Below are 22266 nucleotides of genomic sequence, written 5' to 3'. Positions count from 1 at the left end.
TGATGTTATGTCTATTAAAATTAAGTCAAATCATAAGATGAAACATTAAAGGAACTGTGTGTGCAACAAACACTTTAAATATTCAACTGGACTAATTGTTTGCTACCAATTAAAGTTTCTCATGTGCAAAGGGATGAAAAGGGCCCTGAGTTTTTAAGTAATGTTAGGTCTACAGTGTGCGTCTAAAACATGAAGATGTTTCTGAAATCTAAAAGTACAAATAAAATGAAAAAAAAATCTGTATGTTGCCTTTTGAAACATTTTTAAGAAGTTGTTTAAAATCCAGTAATTTGCTTAAAAATTCAATGATGAACTGGACGCCCTAGTGATATGATTTATGTCTAAAGATTCCTTCTCTCTTACCCAAATGTTAGAATCTGGGTTGCAAATTAAGTTTAAAAATGAATGTCACTACAATCAGTAGTAGCATTGTGAACATCATACTAATAATAACAGAATTGAAATTTTTAAGATCTGATAAGATTTGGGGCACAATTTTAATATACAGCATAAAATCTGAATTATTTTCAAATGTATCAGTCATGAGATAAAATCTTAAATTTTGCTTTATATGCACAAACACTCAATTTTAGCCAGCCACTTAAAAGTTAAATGAAAATTGTTATAGTCCAGTTTATGTTGCAAAATAATAAGTATTTCAAAAGTGGTCTGCAGAAATGTTCATGGATAATACCTAATTACTATAAGGTTTGTTTTTGAAAGTTAATCTTGCATTTTGTGTTTAATATTTGATACAAAGAAATATGTAAAATGTTGTGGCTCAATCATAATGCTAAGCTTGCTGCAATATAGGTTAAAATTCTTAATGGCAAAATTACATACAATTCTGTATGCATGGCTTTTTAGTTGTAACTAATGAGAATATAAAACTGTAAAACTCCGCAATAGAAAATGTTAGGTAATATAAACTTAAGTACTGATTTTCTGACAATCTGATGGTTGGATCCATTGTCAAACGGTACATCCTAATTCTTAATTCTATTCTACTGAACTATTACTTAACTGAAGTAATGAATTTGAATAGAACATAAAATATAATTTTAGGTGTTCTTAAGCATAAATAGTTCTAAAAATAGGGCTGAGAAGAAAATACTAAGGGAGCCAAAGTAATTTTGTCTGAAGAACTGGCTTAGATGTTGAGAAGCCTGAAGCATACTGAAGAATAACAATAGTGGAGAAGATAACAACTCACTCTCTTTTTTTACTGCTGGAGAAGAGAAATGCTTTTAAAACAAAACAGGAGGGAAGCAGAATAGACATGAAGAAAATTTTCCTGGTACAGAAGATTGCAAATCAGATAACCAAGAGACAGAGTAAGTCAGAAAGAGGTGATTGAACGAAAGTAATGGGTAGGTGCACCAGAGCACCCTGAGATTTCTTTTCTTGTATGTTAGTTTAATCTGAGAAGCTATAGAAAAGCCTTATTTTGATAACATTTGTGTAACTAGCTCAAACAGTGATTTGCCAGACTTACTAAATCAAAGAATATATTTAAGAGTAGATCAGGTAGTTTTGGCTAAAGTTTGCATCGTTCAGAATCTACAAATTAAAATGCAATTTTATCTGCTGAAGAGCAAACTGACAGCAAAAGGTATATTTAGAAACATCTTGGTCTGAAAAAAAAAAAACTCCTGGGTGTATGTGGGAGTGTGACACAATTTCTGGAATAACAGGTCTAGATAATCAACTTACATGTGTACAGATTCTAACAAGTTAGCTTGGAAGTTAAAGTAACAGAGAAAGCAATCCGTGAATAGTTACACAATCACCTGCACATAACTGGTTGTTAAGTTCAACATAAATTTATAAAAGGTTGTATAGAAATACAATGTAATCTCAAGTTCTAGGAGCTAACTACCTCCAATAAAATATTCATTTCCATAAATATAAAAAAAGAAACAAAAAATGTATTGACGTATTTTTCCATAGCAAATGAGTATGAAGAGAGGTTTATAGAGAATGTAAAATTCAGTAAATAACTGCAGTCTACCAGGTATTCCATTTGGCTTTAGATACCAAACTTGAAAATATTTTAAATAAAAATACTTGTCAAAATTTGTGACAATTCCCATTGAAACACATAACTGCTTGTGTGTTCTTACCTTTCTTTAGTTATTTTCACATTCAGAACCAATGTATATTTTCTGGAATAAGTGTGTACATATAAGGAAGTTATTGAAACTCCTTCATAAGAAAGATATTGTCCTTGTATCCTTCCTACATCCCCCTCAATTAGTTTTCTGGATTAATAAAATTTTCACTATAAGCAGAAATTTTCAAGATGAAGTCAAATGATTGATAACACTTAAAGTCCACATTAAATTAATTCCTTCAAATCAAGTATGGAATCAATTTAGGGGAAAGTCTCTGTTCCTACAAGCCACCTTCACTTTTCCCTTAAAATTTGCTTTACCTTTATTTCTGCAATGTAAGAATATTAGGAGTGAAGAAAAGTGAAACAATTTTAAGAATCATGATGGCAGATGTGGGATTGAATTTTATCTTGAATTAATAATTATTTCTCAAGCAATAGTCAGTATAGACCTGTCTACATGTTTTATGTTTGCCTAACTTCTAAAGGCATTAAGGTATCTGGTTTGGCTTATATACAAGCCACAACTGTATTGGAGTGTTGTAACTGAATTTCTTACAAAATGTCAGTATATTACACATCCTTCCATACAGTGTGTAGGCAGTGTGGTGTGGATGAAAGAGATGTGGAGAGGTAAACCCCAGGTTAAAATCCAGCTTTCTCTATTACTAGGATGTGGAACTTGGGCAAATTACTTAGCTTCTCTTAGTTTCAGTTTTCTCAATCTGTAAAGTGGGAATATTAACTATAATCCTCAAATTGTTGCTATGAAGATTACAAGAGATTGTGTATATATACGCCAGCATTCAGTATATAATAAATTGTATTATTTAATTCCTGTGCCTTCACACAACATTTTGCACTGATAATGTTTTCCCAACCAAATTATGAATTTAATTTTTTTTTTCAACGTTTATTTATTTTTGGGACAGAGAGAGACAGAGCATGAATGGGGGAGGGGCAGAGAGAGAGGGAGACACAGAATCGGAAACAGGCTCCAGTCTCTGAGCCATCAGCCCAGAGCCCGACGCGGGGCTCGAACTCACAGACCGCGAGATCGTGACCTGGCTAAAGTCGGACGCTTAACCGACTGCGCCACCCAGGCGCCCCCCAAATTATGAATTTAAAAAGGGGGAACAATGTTAGGATTCATAATTAAATCATTTTTGTTTAAACACAATTCAAATCAAGTTCTTTCAATGACTTAGTTCTGATACACAATTAGGATAGTTAAGGGATTAATATTAGACTTTGGTTATCAATTACAATGCTTTTGAGGTTGTAAAACCAGCAAAATGAATTTTAATATTTATTCATTAAATATTTTATTTCATTATTTCATTCAATATTTTGTTCAAAAGCACCCAAATGCTTTTCTACATGCAAAATTTTGTGATAGCAGTTAAATATTAGCTTCAAGAAACATTTATTATTAGATGAATAAAGTTACCAAGTATTTTAAGTAATTTTGCCTGCTTGTAGATTAGATTCTGAATCAGTCTGATATATGATTTAATTTAAAATTTATTAAAATGATCTACTTTCTACTTCTATTTTTTTCAGAGTCTACTAAAAAAACTAGGGAAAGAAAATTATTTGTTTTAAATATGCTTGCATGAAATGGGAAACTTATAAGGATTCTTCTAATTTGGTATATAAATTTTTGAAAGCATTTTATTAGTCAACATCAAAAAAAAAAATGCTAGAAAAATTAAAACCAACTAGCCTAAACACAAAGTAGAATGTAAGATAACTCTTCTTCTGTCAGGAAAAGATGATCAGGTCTAACTGATGTTAGACCTCCAATGGTTATTTATCCTCAATGCTTTCAATTGGAGAAGGAATATAATTTATTTTGACTCAAAGATATCCTACAAATGTTTGAAAATAATATTCTGAAATGCAGTTCAAAGACATTTAAAGGCAAGAGAACTAAGTGAAAATTTGGTGGGAAAGATATAATTTGTTTCACAGATAGAAGAATAACTATCAGAAGACTGAAAAATATGTTAAAGATCTGAATCAACAGAAGGGCCAATAAAACATAAAAGGTGGAAGTCCTGGGCACTAGAAAAATAGAATAAATGTTAAGTGATGTAACATCTAACTCATAGGATCATAGCAGATGGCAAAAAAAAAAAAAAAAAGGTGGCTTATATAGTAAGTCATAAATATTTTGGACAGAAAATTGGGAAATTTAGGTTGTCTTTAGCTAAATGAAGATAGAAGAATATGAGTGAGAAAATATTGTTCAAGAGATAAAAACCTAAAAGCAAGAATATGGGGATTTGTGTTTTCCTCTTAGCTTTTTAACCTCCCATAGAAATCTGAGATCTTAAATAATGTCTATATAGAGAATTTGGAAAAATTAAGTGAGATCATCACTGTTTGCAAATTGATAGAAAATAATCTGTGCTTATAAAAAAAAAAGTCCCTTATTTGACATAAAGTGCTTTATTAAAAAAAAAACATGCTGAGGTGTTGTTTAGAGATAGTTATCAGTATTGAAAGAAGCAAAGGAAGCTTTTAAAAAGACAATATGATTTGAAGGATATATAACATGTTATCACTAAAAGGTATATTCTATTATAATGTAAATAATAAATGCTTCTCACATATCAAAGATCATACGAAAAACTGGCAAAAAGAGAAATTATGAAAATAGGATTAGTGAAGAAACAGTTATGAAAAAAGAGGTAAGCCTCAGTCTGCTCAAAAATGATAGGTTTGGCAGCAATCCTTCCTTCCACAGGGATGTGGCATGCCAGATGAATGATTTTTCCACACAGTGTTTTAGGTCATGGGAAGAGGACTCATTTTCAGATAAAGTCACCAGGCTTTGCTTAGGAAGGGAATAAAAAGATATTACCAGTTCAAAACTACAAATTATTTTTGAAGTTATTTTAAATGGGAAATGTAATTTTATTTGAGTGAAAGACGGCCTATTCAGAGAATGAAGGCTATAGCATTATGTAGTCTTAACCATCTACCTACTTAAAAATTCCATATAAGTATAGCTCTATAAGTTTTCTGATAAAAATGTGCTTCTTAAATAAATGAATATGGAACATGAACATACATACAAAAAATAAAATAAAATGAAAAAAGGCTAATATTTGACTTTGTCTACTTTGTTCTATGCTCTCTTATGAACTTCCAAAAACCAGAACCAAATATGTTTGTTAAAATGCCTGGAAAGAAACATTTAGGACTTGGAAGGTTAAAATAAATGGCATTTCAAATTAGGTTTTGGTAGTTCCTTCTCTAGAGCCCTTTGAGACAATGTTTCTGCATTCTCCATTAGGAGAGAGAAAGCAAGAAATCAGGTAGCTGCTTTCTCTTGTGCAAAATTCACTGTCATAGAACTGACCTGCCAAAAGTATGGGGGGTGGGGCAGAAAAATGTACTCATGGAAGAATGTGTGCTCTGTTAGGAAGAGAACTTATAAGAAAGCTTATTTGTGGACTATAGACTATTGCACGTTCAAACAAAACACAAGAGAAAAGAATGTCCAACAGATAATATGTTCACAACAGTTCAACATATAAACTAGCTTGGGCCCAGAAATAAAACATGGATACCAGACACCACTGCAGTCAAACCTGTCTTAATTTGCTTCTGTTTTAATGACCTTTAGAAACTGGTCCAAACTGATTATCAGCAATACATTGTTTTTGCTTTTTTTCTTAAAAAAATATTTTGAGACCACTTTTGATACACACACATATAATTCTGTGGTCATAACAGACAAATATAACTTTAAGGAGACTACACAAAAGTGCAAAACTTAAAAAAAAACAAAATTAAAAAATATGGAAGCATAAGCTAAATTTTTCTGCATAGCTGAAATCTATTTAAAGCAAGTCCTGTTGCAGGGGTGGGAGGGGATACTGACAGGAAGATAAAGCAGTTTTAATGTCTTCTGCACATTTAAATGATGCAAAAAATAATTTCACTCCATAGGCTTGAAAATATTTCACAGACAGTTCATTCCTATATCTTTAGACACCATGGTAGTAGCAGTGCCTCCTTCTGCAAGGTAAACTGCGGTGCTGGATTTGGAATGAACTGCCCTGTCACTGCCATTGTTGTTGACCTCACAGTCCAGAGGTTCAGTGGAGATGACCCAGGTGGAGGGGCGCCACCGCTTAAGAGAATAGGGAGTTTTCACACGTTTCTTGATCTTTTCACCAGATCCTGATTTGCCGTCTTGTGTTGATTCACCTACTGGAAATAAAGGTACAGAAAAATAAACTATATATAAAGAAACTATTAAATAATAAAAACTTAGGGTTGTAACTTAAGAACAGAATAGACTAATTATCCACAGGAGATTTTAATAGATATTACTTGAAATTCATGATGCCAGGTAATTATTCTCTAGGCAAAACTTAACCAACTTATTTTGAGACTCTTCAAGTCCAATGTTTTTATAACTGGTTGAATTATTATATAAGGACAAGCAAAAACAGAGGAGAAAATGAAAACTTCTCAGCTGTATTCTCAAATCCTTTGGTTATTGGTAGTGATCCTAACTTGGCAAATGCATTTAATCACTCTACTTAATGTTCAAAGCAGATCAAACTTTATTTTTAATTTTTAATTTTTTGAGAGAGAGAGAGAGTATGTGTGAGTGAGCGGGGGATGGGCAGAGAGAGAAAGAGACAGAATCCTAAGGAGGTTCTAAGGGCAGAGCCCCACGTGGGGCTCCAACCCACAAACTGTGAGATCATGACCTGAGCCAAAATCAAGAGTCAAACACTTAACAGACTGAGCCACCCCAAAAAAGATCAAATTTTAAAGGCACCTGGCATATAATATTTTCAGAAGAATGACAAAAATACTATAATACAAATTTTCTAGTAATTCCCCCTTCCCACACTGACAAGACATTTTATTGATATGAAGCCCTGCCACAGGGTGTGTCAAATGATCTATGATACAAGCCACTCAAGCAAAGGGCTAGATTCTACTGATTTTTTTTTAAATTTTGTTTTAATGTTTATTATTTATTCTTGAGAAAGAGAGAGCATGAGTGGGAGAGGGGCAGAGACAGAGGGAGACATAGAATCTGAAGCAGGCTCCAGGCTCTGAGCTGTCAGCACAGAGCCCAATGCAGGGCTTGAACTTGTGAACCACGAGACATGACCTTAGCTGAAGTGGGATGCTCAACCGACTGAGCTACCCAGGCACCCCTTTACTGATTAATTTTTTAAGTAAGCTCTATGCCCAGTATGAGGCTTGAACTCATGACCCTAAAATCAAGTTGCATGTTCCACTGATTGAGTCAGCCAGGTGCCCCTCTAGTGATTAATTTTTTTTTAATTTTTTTAATGTTTTATTTATTTTTGAGAGAGACAGAGACAGAGTGTGAGTGGGGGAGGGGCAGAGAGAGAGGGAGTCACAGAATGTGAAGCTGGCTCCAGGCTCCAAGCTATCAGCACAGAGCCCGATGCAGGGCTCGAACTCACGAACCGTGAAATCATGACCTGAGCTGAAGTCGGACGCTTAACCGACGGAGCCACCCAGGCGCCCCACTACTGATTAATTTTTGAGACCTAAATCCCTTCAGCCCATTTTGTAGTCCTTGGCAACAACCATATAATATGACTCTGAGTTTTTTCATAAAGTGCTGTCAGTCTAAAACATAAATTGTTTTGTATAATGATGACTATTAAAGATTTTGGTGAGCTCTCCTGTCTTGTGTTATAACCTCTTTATAGCCAGAAATCAAGTATCAAGTTATTTGTTTAGATTTCTAGGGGACCCAACGACACAATACTATAGGCATGTAGGAGGCTCAACATGTAACTCTTGAAAAAGATGACACTAAAAAAACACAAAAAAACAAAAAACAAGAACAAGTTTGTTTTTTTTTATAGTGACTTTTTCTGAATTTTCTCTGGACTTCTCAGATTTATTAAGTTTAGTCTGATAAAATCTACATGTGTCTAAAACAGATGTTAATATACTCAACAAACTGTTTCAAAAGTTCTACTGGCATCATTCTACCTGGAGCTTTTTTTTTTTTTAATGTTTATTTATTTTTGAGAGAGAGAGAGAGAGAGAGAGAAACAGAGCATAAGCAGGGGAGGGGAAGAGAGAGAGGGAGACAAAGGATCTGAAGCGGGCTCTGTGCTGACAGCAGACAGCCTGATGCAGGGCTCAAACTCACAAACTGTGAGATTATGACCTGAGCCGAAGTCAGACATTTAACTGACTGAGCCACCCAGGTGCCTGTTACCTGAAGCTTCTAAACTTGTATTTACTTAATCTCAACCATTCACAACAAGTATGTAAACTGCGTTATAAACCAGGAGCTATATAAGGTATGTATTAAGTTGGTAATTAATTATTCTGACTATTGTGACATTGACTATTTCATTATCAGCAACAAAAAACTACTTTTTTTCTTTACAATAGTCTGATCACTTTTGAGGTTCAACCAAGTAGTTTATTTTATTTCCAAAAGTGGTAAAAATAAGTAATTGCTAGTTGAAACACATTTTGATTTTATCTAATTAATTATTTAAATGGTCCCAAAAGACAAGCAGGAGAGATTAAATGATCCCTGCACTTACACTGCAAACTGCTGCCATCAAGAACATTTGTGGCTGAAAGATCCAGAGAATTAGGCCTCTGTGCTTTTCTGGGCTTTGATGGTCCAGGATCTGCTACTGTGCTTGAAACACCCTGCGTAAGATCATCTTGCTCTGAACATGGATTACTGTTGTTGTTATTGGAATTAGTTCGGCCACCTTCCAGTGGCCGTTCCCTCCTGTCCACAAGACGATCCAGAACACCTTCATCATGGCCAGCCTGTTGCTCTCGTCTCAGTAAAGGTTCATGCTCATCAGGACTGGAATTAATATTCAGCCGGGTATCCTCACCAATGAATTGATTCTGCAGCATTTCTTGGCCCCTATGTGCCACTGTGTTGGTTGTCTGGCCATTTGGTACTGTCCCATTAACATACTGGGTAGCGGCAGTGTGGGAGTTAACACTGTGGTTTCGACCTGCCACACCATTCATTGTGACCGTCACCACATGAGGTTCTGCAGCATTGATTGTATTCATCTTGGCAACTCCAGTTTCTACTTGTTTCAAGTTTGATTTGTGCTTGCTGCCAAATTTCAGCCGGGGCTCCTTGGTTGAATTTTTGGTGTTTAAAGGCAAACTAGTAGGTCTCTTAGGAAGATTCTGTTGCTTGGGCAGAGGATAGATCTGAGTGGGTGGAACATCAGGAATTAAACATGCTTGGCCATTTGCAGCTTGAGTGAAGTCCTGCTGTCCAGTCACTTCTACTGCAAGTTTTATGAGTGGGTAAAGCAAGCTAGAACTGGTACTGCTCAGTGGGTCTGGTCCACTGAACTGTTTAAGAGAATGCTCCATGAGATTCTCATCAGAACTTTCCTTGAGGTTCTTATCAACTTCTTTTGGGTCCAGCTTGTTGGTCTCCAAGTCTTCTTCTGTCAGTTGTAAGCAGACAGGGGTTGGCCCAATTGGTTGTGAAACATTTGTGGCATGCAGATTTGTTTCATCTGAGTATGGCATCTCAGATATAGTGGTCATGCCAGTGCTTGGAGTGAGGCCAGTGGTGTTTGTGGTTGTTGTATTGGTGGACAGGCTGGTGACGCTTGTTTCAGGGCTGGGGATTCGAGCTTGTGCTTGCTGTCGTTCATAGTTAATTGAATTTCGGTTCTTTTCCCCTATAGTCAAAGGTGTGCTAGACATTGAATGCTCAGAGGAAATATTCTTCACAATGCTGTCAGTATGATGGATAGAGTCTTCAATGTATGAGGAAGAAGAATAATCAGGATAAGGGCCAATCTTTGGCACGCGCCTATTGTGTGACAGGTTGCTTAAAGAAAGAAAAAAAGTGCCACATTGAGAATGTAAATTTATGACAAACTGACCCTCCAAGTTTAAGACCTCTGATTTTAAAGTATAAAATGCTCTTCATTTTATTCCTAACCCATATTATTCTAGAAGTTATTTTAAAATTCTGATCGCATAATCAAGTATCAATTAATAACTTGCTAAATGATAGTTTTATATTATTTAAGACTACTGAAAAACTTATGTCGATCTAGATATGATTTTCATAGATGTTCATTATTTTGATTAATAGGACTTAATTTAAAAATGTCCCCTATAGTTTTGTAACACTACCAAATATATTTTTATGAATTGTATTCTTGCACAACCGGACAAAGTTTCATGAGAGGAGGAGCCATGGTGTATATTTCTTTTGTACTCCTACAATCCTAGATACATCATTGTGGCTACTCAACAAATACATTACCAGTTAAGTTCCAATGGCCAAATGGTATAAAGAATATAAGCGTTTAGGTTGTTCTAAAGTGCTTCCATTAAGAGGCAGTCTAACAATAGAATGTATCTTCCTGGGGGTAAACTGAGCCATATCAATGAAAGTCCTACAGCCTAAGAGTATAATGCAGAGTGAGACAGATAAAGGAACAACAATTCAGAACTGCTCTCCAGTTCTTCACAGCCATCAACACCCGCTGAGAGGGATGGTTTTTGAGCATTACACTGTAACTTATTTAGGTTATTTAAAATAAAAGCCAGGACTAGCTTTAATTAAACAATGGCAACATTAATAGATACAAAATGTTATAGGAGAAAAGCAGCAGCTAAAGGAAAAGAGGTGCTATAAAGAAAGACTAATAAAGTTATGAGGGGAATGACAGGAAGGTGAAGAACAAAAAAGCAGCTGTACTGCACAAGGAAAGGACGTCTGGGTAAGGTTCAAAATAATGAAACCTAGAGTAGAATGACTATGGGATGAACCACGATTTAGGGGAAACTATTTAGAAGTGACTGGACATGAGAAACAGCATGTAAAGCATAGAACCGAAGGACTGTGGGGGGCAAAAAATGGGCAATACAAGGAGGGGGGAGTAGCATCAAGGATTTCTTTTTACCATTCAGGAAAAGTTCAAAAGCACTTAAAAATAAAAGCAACTGACTCTTGAGAGAGGTACAAGTAACATGCTAGAGTATAAAGAAAATACAGAGATCAGGGAAGACAGAAGTAGAAGGCTATCCCCAGGTATGCATAGAGTGAGAAAATTTATATTTAGAATTGCTAGTTTTTACCTTCCTTGACTTGCTGATACATAAGGAATAAGGGTTCACATGCTGAAGCTAATTCAATCTAAACATAAGCAGTATAAACCCAATTTTGGGTCTACAATTCATAATACAAATTGCTCTTAGAAATTAGAACAATAGAAAATAGCAAAAAAAAAAAAAATTATTCAATAATCAAGTATATTTTTATCCCAGTTTTCTCTGGTAACACTTTCCTGGGTGCTTTTCTGAAAAATTTTTAACATGTATTAAATAAAATGATAACTTTGTGGGAAAATCCCCCCCCAAACATGGAACAAAAAAAGTTCCAATTTTTTAATTTTTTTTTCAACGTTTTTATTTATTTTTTTGGGGACAGAGAGAGACAGAGCATGAACGGGGGAGGGGCAGAGAGAGAGGGAGACACAGAATCGGAAACAGGCTCCAGGCTCTGAGCCATCAGCCCAGAGCCTGACGCGGGGCTCAAACTCACGGACCGCGAGATCGTGACCTGGCTGAAGTCGGACGCTTAACCGACTGCGCCACCCAGGCGCCCCTAATTTTTTAAAGAAAAAAAAAATTTTTTTAATGTTTATTTATTTTTTGGGACAGAGAGACAGAGCATGAACGGGGGAGGGGCAGAGAGAGAGGGGGACACAGAATCGGAAGTAGGCTCCAGGCTCTGAGCCATCAGCCCAGAGCCCGACGCGGGGCTCGAACTCACGGACCGCGAGATCGTGACCTGGCTGAAGTCGGATGCTTAACCGACTGCGCCACCCAGGCGCCCCTAAAGAAATTTTTTTAAAAGCCCATTTATTTAGAACCAAAAATCATAGTTCTAACAGAGAAATGTCTCATAAAGTAATATTCATGATGGGATAGAAAGACCTTATGAATTGCTTTCATGTAAAAGTAATAGAAGTATATTCTATACAAAAGAGCATTGGATAGGAAGGCTGGAAACCTTAGTCTCCAGTGAAACAGTGGTTAGATACACAGGCGAGTTCATAGTTTTATTCTCTCTTAAAAAAAAAAAAAAATTAAAAATTAAAAAAAATTTAAAAAGCAAGAGAGAGAGGGATAATACCAACCAACGATAAATTAGACAATTTATGTAGAAGTGCTTATAAACTTTTGGAACTATTAAAGTGTTTTGCCTTTATATTTTAGGGAAGTAGGAGCATTAGTAAAGACTAGTCTCTTTTACTATATTTTGAGATACAGAAAAACATAGATTCCATCTTGTACTTCTACCAAGCAAAAATCTCTGTGAAAAAACAGGCATATTGAAAGAAAAATTATAATGTTAAAGTATATGAGTTAATCATTGCCTTATTAGACTGGTTTAATAGCATTTTTTTTCCTATTCTCTGTTTAGTCTCAATTTTCAATATTGACTGATGAATGCCAAAGCCCTCTAAGTCTTACCGTTCATTTTGCATAGCAGTAGACATGGGATTGACCGTTGGGCTCACAGATTTGTTTCTTTCCCAAATCATCATAAGTTCAGCCATCCTCTCCTCAGCACACTGTGCAGTAAGCCTAGCTTCTGCATCCTGGTCCCAACAGTCTTCGATTGTCTCCTTGAGTGACCTCACTGCCTGTAATAAAGTAAATGTCAAATAGTTTATCTTTAAAGAAAATTAAGTATTGAGATTTTGAGTGACATGAGATAAAAGAATGTTCTTTAACCAATATTTTACACAGCTATCATAAAATATTTTAGACTTCAGAGATTTGTAAAGGGTCACATTTCTCAAAAGATGAGGAACAGCTAAGCAAGCAGGATTTAACTTAAACTCCTAAAGAATTACCCATAAACGTAAGCAGTTGTAAAAAGTTACATGGTTCGCCAAGGTCACAGGTTTATGTCATTATTCATTCACAGGACTGTTATTTGGATCAATAACCATTAATCTCACTTCAAAAATGAGCTTTGAATTTGATGGAATTTTGGCACGAGGCTATCTTCAATCTCTAGGTGAGCTTTTTTACTATTAGTAAAGAGTACTACATTCTAACTATGAAATTTAAAGGGTTGGCATTTTCTTATTCTTTAAACTAGTTTCAACAGTAGTATCTAAAGCAGTCTTATCCTGCAGTATTCACCCAAATCAGTAGTGAACAATAGTCTCCCTTTTGGGGAAAGTTGTTTTGAACTTCCTTTTAAAAAACAGATTTTGGGATGCCTGGGTGGCTCAGTTGGTTAATTAAGGGCTTGACTTCGACTCAGGTCATGACCTCGTGGTCTGTGAGTTCAGGCCCCATGTCGGGCTCTATGCTGACAGCTCAGAGCCTGGAGCCTGCTTCAGATTCTGTGTCTCCCTCTCTCTCTCTCTCTGTCCATGCTGTCTCTCTCTCTCTCTCTCTCTCTCTCTCTCTCAAAAATAAACATTAAAATAATTTTTTTAAAAGTAAAAAACAGATTTTGTGTATTTGACAAACTGTCCATCCAGAATCCTTTCAGACTTGTTTTTGGATTTGTTGTTATTAAGCTTGAAAGTTTTTCACCTGCTGATATTCATAGTTCTTGTGCCTTTAAAACACATTCAAAAAAATTAAGGTAATGGTTGTCAGATTTAACAAATAAAAATATACTACTTAATTTTAATTTCAGATAACTGACAAATAATTTTTAGTATATATTCCATGCAATGCTTAATCTGAGCATTTTATCTCATAAGCCTATTTTAAGCTAAAATCCTTGTTAGCAATCTTGGCAACATTTTTTGTGTTTTCCTAATAATCTCTGTTCTTGACAAACGGATCCAAACATGTAGGAAATTTGATAATGTTTATTCTGGGCATAGGCTAAATGAATACCTGCACCATGGCCCACACCTGACACCATCTTTCCTGCTCCCTTGGGTCTTCTAAGATGCCTGCCTCAGTGCCACAGCACAAATCCAAGACTATATCTTTTAAGGCTGAAATTTATATTGAAAATTTTTTACGTTTATTTATTTATTGAGAGAGAGAGAATATCCCAAGCAGCCTCTGCAATGTCAGTGCAGAGCCCTATGCGAGGCTCAAACCCATAAACCATGAAATCACAGCCTGAGCCAAAATCAAGAGTTGGACGCTCAACCAACTGAGCCACCCAAGTGTCCTGAAATTTATATTGAATTTTGAAATCTATTTTAATATATGTTCCAGGCTCTGACTACTGAGTAAAATTCAAACAATATAGATATCAATTAATAATCTTCTCATTAAATAATAATCTACCTATTTCTCAAATTTTAGAAGAACCTGAAGAATAGATACTGATCATACGGAGTTTAAGGGCAACTGTGTAACCTCCCTGAGGTAGAAGTTTGGTGTTTATGTTAGAGTAAAGTTGAATCTGTTATTTATGGTAGTTATGTTCTACAAAGTTGCTGTAAACGCTGAATTAGTGAACACTGAACCATTGTTCCTGGGGGAAATATGGGGTTAGACTCCTGTGAGCCTCTGGCCACAAGACTTTTGCCAACTGATCAACACATAATCTTGTTTTATTTGTGTTTCTGTTTAAAGACATCTTTTTTCTTAAAGTTTATTTATTTTGAGAGAGAGAAAGTGTGGGGGAGGAGAGGCAGAGAGAGAGGAGAGAATCCCAAGCAGGTCTGCATGCACAGTGAGGCTAGAACCCATGAACTAAGAGATCATGACCTGAGCTGAAGTTGGATGCTCAACCAACTGAGCCACCCAGGCACCCCCCTGTTTAAAGACATCTTTAAAAATAGTTATTAATTATTAACTATGCTCATGGCCAATAGCACTCTACATAATCGCCTAACAAAGTAAATCTAGCATACATTTTTCTTCTTCAAAAGGCACATCACAGCCTTTTAATGCTTCAGAGCACTGTACTCAGCACTTCAGCACTACATGTGGGGCTATTTTAACCCAGAAATCACTAACAAAATGCCCCAAATGTGAAAAATATGCTAAACAAATGCCAAAAAGGACACTTGTTTATAGTATAAGAGATGAAACAAAAAGACAGAGTGCCTTGTTGATTTCATTTGGGAAAATATACATCTGATGACTAAAGTTTTTTGCTGCTCTGTGTACATCCATGAATGACCATAAAAGCGTTCAGAGCACTGATTTGGGGATTACAAATCAATTTTAGCAGGTAGTCAAACTCCAAATATGAAATCTGTAAACATGAGAAAAGACTGTATGTAATGGATTTAAAACTGACTTGGATTTGAAGACCACAAAGGAAGTTCAGAAATCAACTTAATTAACTTTTTAAATAAACACACCTCTAAAAACTAGTTATACATTTATCTTAGTGGATTTTGATATTGGTTTGATAAAATGAGTTTGTCTCCAGTTATGAAATGAGAATTTTTTCTTTTTCTTTTGAAATAATTTCAAATTTACTTTCTTGTCTTTCACAGCCTTGACATTTTTGAGGATTATAGGCCAGTTACTTTTTAGAATCTCATGGTTAGATTCAAAGTTTGAAACTTTGACAGAAAAATCACAGAAGGGATGCTGTGTTTTTCTCACTGCATCTTATCATGTGGTTCACAATTTTGATTTGTCTCATTACTAGTGAAGTTAACCTTGATCACATGTCTGAGTTGGTGTCTGCCAGGGTTCTTTCTCTATTGTAAAGTTCCATTTTTCCCTTTTACATTCAATCAGTGGGTTTTTTAAAAACTTTCATCAGTGTTTTTGGGGTGGGAGGAATACTTAAAGTGTCTGTAAATATAATGTTCTCTATACACTTTTCACCGACCATTTTTGGCATCTCGATGTTTGTTGGCTGAATTTCTGTGATGATTGCTAGTTACAAGACATTTAAAAAATGATAGTAAACACAAAATAGAAATATGGACAAAGGGCACATAAACGAGAAGCGCAAATGCCTTATAAAATATGCAAAGATGTTTAATCTTATTCACTATGTTGAGACAGTACAGTGTACTATTTAAGAATATTAGTTCCGATTTTGTAGCAAGAGTGCCAGCTCAGTTAAGAACCTGGCTTCAAATCTTGGCTCTACTACTTACTAGCTGCAAATTAAAACAAGATCCATTTTCACCTATAACATTAACAAAGATTAACAAAGGTTCCTATCCATCAACCATCTGTTCTCCTAATTTATAGGCAACCAATGTTATTAGTTTCTTGGGTATTCTTTCAGAGAAACTTAATGACATTTTTCTTCAAACAAATACCTGTCATACACACAAATTTATAGCTCCATTCATTACTAAACATAAAGTGTAACATAGTGAAGTGTACACAGTGAAATCTTTCTAAAGCAAAGATTTGGACAGCTTTCCATATAAAACTGAAAGAGACTGTTCTTCCCCAAACAGAGCACTGTCTATTGCACAGAGTCCCATTCACCAATTGCTGGCCCAGAAGACTCAGAAATACCAAAATCCAAGCAGCTAAAAATTGTATATTGACTGTTCTCTGTATCTGAAGTTAAGAGAGACATGGAATGAGGCTCTATTTATTACTTTTCATTATACAGTTGGGAAATAATTTTCAAAAAACTTTTTCAAAAAGAGACCCCACCCTCCACCAAAACAAGACAACTCATCAAGGCATTGTCCTGGATGTAATGAAAATTTGATAAACAGAAACCTTGGTCTCTACCTCTATGAAGTTTCCATTTTTATGATAGAATCATCACTGATGCATAATAATACATAGTGGTTAACAACTGTTGAGATCTTACTATGTACTAGACTGTGTTCTAACTCATTTAATTCTTTTATATTTTAAGGAGGCTCTATGCTTAATGTGGGGCTTGAACTCATGACCCAGTAATCAAGAGTTGTATGCTCCACTAGACTGAGTCAGCCAGGAGCCCCTAATACATTTAATTCTTATTTGAAGTAAGTGGGAATTATCATCCCCACTTTTCATATGCAGGAAAAGAGACCCAGAGGAGAAATTAGGGCACACATCTAGTAAGTGGCAAAGCTAAGGTCAAAGCCCAGGCTGCATAGCTCCACAGTTCATACATTATCGTATGTTGAATGCCTCTAAACTATGCTGATAGAACACAGCCAGTTCCTAGTGAATAAATGGGTTCTATTATAAAAGTTGTAAGTTGATTTTTTTTTGAGAAAAATCTTTATAAGTTCTAAACAAAGTATAAATAATGGTTAGCAAGTCATTTACACAAGTAAAGATTTAGAAGTAAATTAATATAATGAAATAGGGGAAGGGAAAAATAAGAAAAATAGCTGAGAATTTAAAGAGGTTGACTACAAACAGGATTCTGAGGTCCTGAATAACGATTTGGTCATAGATGGTTGTTCTAAAAGTAAGTAAAGCAATACTGAATGTCCCAGAGTAAGTAAAAAAATAGAGAAGAGAAGATTAAGGAAATAAACTGTATAGAAACAGAAAAATTAAGTCACCACTGGGGAGTTAGTTTAAGGTCTTTAAACAAATATTGAAAAAGGATTTGACAATTTAGATGAAATGGACAAATTCCTTCAAAGACACAAGACATAAATAACAGATGACTTGAATGGTTTCTGTATCTATAAATACGTAGTTAAAAAATTTCCCATTAAAGTAAAAGCAAAAATGAACTATTGGGACCTCATGAAGATAAAAAGCTTCTGCACTGCCAAGGAAACAATCAACAAAACTAAAAGGCAACCAATGGAATGGGAAAAGATATTTGCAAATGTCATAGGACAAAGGGCTAGTATCCAAAATCTATAAAGAGCTCACCAAACTCCACACCCAAAAAACAAATAATCCAGTGAAGAAACGGGCAGAAAACATGAATAGACACTTCTCTAAAGAAGACATCCAGATGGCCAACAGGCACATGAAAAGATGCTCAACGTTGCTCCTCATCAGGGAAATACAAATCAAAACCACACTCAGATATCACCTCACGCCAGTCAGAGTGGCTAAAATGAACAAATCAGGAGACTGCAGATGCTGGCGAGGATGTGGAGAAACAGGAACCCTCTTGCACTGTTGGTGGGAATGCAAACTGGTGCAGCCACTCTGGAAAACAGTGTGGAGGTTCCTCAAAAAATTAAAATAGATCTACCCTATGACCCAGCAATAGCACTGCTAGGAATTTATCCAAGGGATACAGGAGTGCTGATACATAGGGGCACTTGTACCCCAATGTTTATAGCAGCACTCTCAACAATAGCCAAATTATGGAAAGAGCCTAAATGTCCATCAACTGATGAATGGAAAGAATTGTGGTTTATATACACAATGGAATACTACGTGGCAATGAGAAAGAATGAAATATGGCTCTTTGTAGCAACGTGGATGGAACCGGAGAGTGTGATGCTAAGTGAAATAAGTCATAAAGAGAAAGACAGATACCATATGTTTTCACTCTTATGTGGATCCTGAGAAACTTAAGAGAAGACCATGGGGGAGGGGAAGGAAAAAAAAAAAAAAAGAGGTTAGAGAGGGAGGGAGCCAAAACATAAGAGATTCTTAAAAACTGAGAACAAACTGAGGGTTGATGAGGGATGGGAGGGAGGGGAGGGTAGGTGATAGGTATTGAGGAGGGCACCTGTTGGAATGAGCACTGGGTGTTGTATGGAAACCAATTTGACAATAAATATCATATTTAAAATAAAATAAAATAAAATAAAATAAAATAAAATAAAATAATAAAAATTTCCCATAAAGAAAACTCCAGGCCCAGATGGTTTCATTAATTAAGTCTACCAAACATTCAGGAAGGAGTTAATGGCAATTCTACCCAGGTCTTCCAGAAAATCAAAGAGGGAAGAATATTTCCCAACTTATAAGGGTATCAGAGAAAATAGCAGAGGAAGGAGACCAGGGAAAATTCTTCCCTGGAAGTACCAAAAATCCTGGTAAAAACTGTCAGAATTGGGGTGCCTCGGTGGCTCAGTCAGTTAAGCATCTGACTCTTGGTTTTGGCTCAGGTCATGATCTCGCAATTTGTGAGTTTGAGCCCCACATTGCGCTCTGTGCTGGAAGTGCCGAGCCTGCTTGGGTTCTTTCTCTCTCTCTCTCTCTCTCTCTCTCTCTCTCTCTCTCTCTCCCTCCCTCCCTCCCTCCCTCCCTGCCCCTCCCCAGCATGTGCATGTGCTCTCTCACTCTCTCTCTCAAAATAAATAAACATTAAAACCCCCCACAACTTAAGAAAAAAAACTGTCAGAATCAACCTTATTGAAGCTCTGAAAGTTGCTCAAATGTTTATAGCAACCAAGTAAAATATGAAGATGGTAGCCTGTGTTCCCCATGTGGGTATCTGGTCCCAGAGGGAGGAAAGTAATACTGTTTCCAAGAAATTATGTTGTCTGTTTTGACAGGTCTATGAATTCCTTGAAGAACCCATGAGAGGGGCCTGTCTTTATTCTGCCTAAATCAGAACTCTCTCAGGAAAGAGAAGTAGATATGACTAAATGGAGAACATTCCTTGAAATCACTGAAAGTCAAATGAACAAGTGTTAAAATACAACAAGTGGGATAAAATACAACAATTGAGCCACAAAACAGAAATGCTGAAAGTGAGGGAGGAAAAGCTGGGGTGTTTGAGACTTTGGGGGAATGAGGGTTTTGAAAAGCTCCTGCATATACTGGGAAACCTAGAAAAGTCATGCATATATCCAGGATGGGATGCATGCTCAGAGTAGACCATAAGCTTTCATAACTGGCTGTCTTTAGGCTCAGCACTAGCAGAAAGTGAAGGCTAAAGCAGAATCGTAAAAGGTCTGGATAAATGTTAAAGGAGGGCCTCAACACAAGGTCAATCTGCAAAGACCCAAAGAGTCTTTTCTTTTCTTTTTTCTCTTTTTCTTTTCTTTTCTTTTTGCCCATCAGGATGTTAAAAATGTCCAGTCTTAAATAAAAAATTACAAAGCAGGCCAAAACAAAAACAAAAACAAAAACAAAAAACCAAGAAAGTATGGCCTATTCACAGGAAAAAAGAAATTAAAGAAACTGTCCCTGAGGATACAAAGATACTGGGGTTACTAGACAAAGAGTTGAAATATGCTGAGGTACAGAAACAAAAAAGAAATGAAGAAAAATAAACACAGCCTAAAAGATTTGTGAGACACCATCAATTTTACCCAAATACACATAATGGAAGCCCCAGAAAGAGATGAAAGAAAAAGGGGCAGAAAGAATATTTGAAGGAATAATGGTCAAAAACATTTTAAATTTAATAATAATTTAATAATAATAATAACTTTAATAATAGAAATGAATCTACACATCCAAGAAACTCAATGAACTCTAAATAGGAAACACTTGAAAAGATTTATCCTGAGACACACTAGAATCAAACTATAAAAAGCCACAGATAAAGAGAATCTTGATAGCAGCAAGAAAGAAGTGACTTGAAATACACAAGGGATCCTCAATAAAAGTTAATAGCCAATTTCTCATCAGAAATCATGAAAGCCAAAAGGCAGAGGAATTATATATTTAAAGTGCTGAAAGAAAATGAGTGTTAACCAAGAATTGGGTTACACAAGGATTTCTAAAATATGAAAACAAAAATATATCCATGAAAGAAAAAATTGACAAATTGGACTCCAGCATAATTAAAACCATCTGTTCCTATAAACTGTTAGGAGAATAACACAAACCATGGTCTGGGAAGAAATATTTTTAAATCATGTATCTGATAAGGGACTTGTATTCAGAACATATAAAGAACTTCAAAACTTAACAGTAAGAAAACAATCCAATTTAAAGTAGGCAAAAGACTTGAACAGACATGTCCTCAAAGAAGGATGGCAAAAGCAAGTGAAAAGATGCTAAATAGTATTAGTCACCAGGGAAATGTAAATTAAAACCATTATGAGATACTACTACATACCTATTACAATATCTAAAATTAAGAAGAATGGCCATACCAAGTGTTGGTAAGGATGTGGAGGACTAGATAGAACTCTCATGTACTGCTGGTGTGAATATAAAATGGTACAGCCACTGTGGAAAACTGTTTGGCACTTTCTCAAAAGGTTACACAGACATGTACTACATTCTATTCTTAGGTATTTACCCAAGAGACTGAAAGCATATGCCCATACAAAGACTTGTATATGAATGTTCATAGGAGATTTACTTGTGCTAGCCAAAAACTGGAAATAATCCAAATATCCACCACCAAGTGAATGGGTAAACAAATTGTAGCATAACCATTCAAAGGAATGCTACTTAGTAATAAAAAGGAATAAACTAATGACACACATATCAACATGGATGAATCTGAAAATAATTATGCTATGTGAAAGAAGCCAGATAACAACAGTACGTACATATTGTAAGATTCCACTTATATAAAATTCTAGAAAATGTATATAAATCACTAGTGACAGAAAGCAGATCAGTAGTTACCTGGTGATTCATGGAAAATAGAGAGAGGCAGGAAGGAGACTTCGAAAGGGCACAAGAAAAATTTGGGGGCTAACTGACATGTTCATAATAAGGACTGTGGTGATGGTCTTGGGTATACACATATGTCAAAACTTAATGAATTATATATCTTTTTTAAAAAAAATATTTACTTATTTTGGGAAGAGCACAAGTGGGAGAGGGGCAGAGAGAAGGGAACAGAGGATCCGAGGTGGGCTCTATACTGACAGGCTGACAGCAGGGAGCCCAATGTGGGGGCTCAAATTCAAGAACTACAAGATCATGACCTGAGTCAAAGTCGTATGCTCAACCAACTGAACCACCCAGGTGCTCCAACAAATTATGTATCTTAATATGTGCAGTTTAATCTATATAAATGATCTCTGTTTAAATGTTAAAATTTGTTGAGGAGATAAAATAAGATTAGAGAAAAATATAGATATTCAGGCAAAATCAGATGAGTGCTTCAACAAGGGACTCTAACTGCAAATATATAAATAATGATACCCAGCATTTGGGTAAATGAGATAAAGGGGTTATCATTATTAACAATGATGAAGAAAAACAAGCAGAAAAAGTAGGGAAAAAAAGAAAAGAAACTTTAAAATCTTTCCCACCTAATGACAGGAAAACGGAAGTGAGGGCTCATGGATGGGTCATGACATGAAATTAGCTTAGTGGGTTGGGAAACAACATTTAAAACAAAC

At 35.6% G+C, this 22266-nt stretch overlaps 1 protein-coding gene across 2 annotated transcripts in view; it reads right to left on the bottom strand.

The window, feature by feature from the left end:
* Nucleotides 1-3522: 3522 nt before the first annotated feature.
* The window catches only part of BMPR2 (bone morphogenetic protein receptor type 2), a 197079-nt gene continuing 178335 nt past the window's right edge, over nucleotides 3523-22266 (bottom strand). For both annotated transcript variants that reach the window (XM_045480783.1, XM_045480784.1), the window contains 3 exons: nucleotides 12638-12810; nucleotides 8695-9974; nucleotides 3523-6340 (listed from right to left, as the gene is read on the bottom strand). In XM_045480783.1, coding sequence (XP_045336739.1) covers nucleotides 6090-6340; nucleotides 8695-9974; nucleotides 12638-12810 — 1704 coding nt within the window. In that variant the 3' untranslated portion in view covers nucleotides 3523-6089. The remainder of the gene's footprint in view (nucleotides 6341-8694; nucleotides 9975-12637; nucleotides 12811-22266) is intronic.

This window comes from Leopardus geoffroyi, chromosome C1 (assembly GCF_018350155.1).
Source record: "Leopardus geoffroyi isolate Oge1 chromosome C1, O.geoffroyi_Oge1_pat1.0, whole genome shotgun sequence".
NCBI classification, from domain to species: domain Eukaryota; kingdom Metazoa; phylum Chordata; class Mammalia; order Carnivora; family Felidae; genus Leopardus; species Leopardus geoffroyi.
The sequence above is the reverse complement of the archived record's forward strand: the minus strand, read 5'-3'. Positions and strand labels throughout refer to the sequence as shown.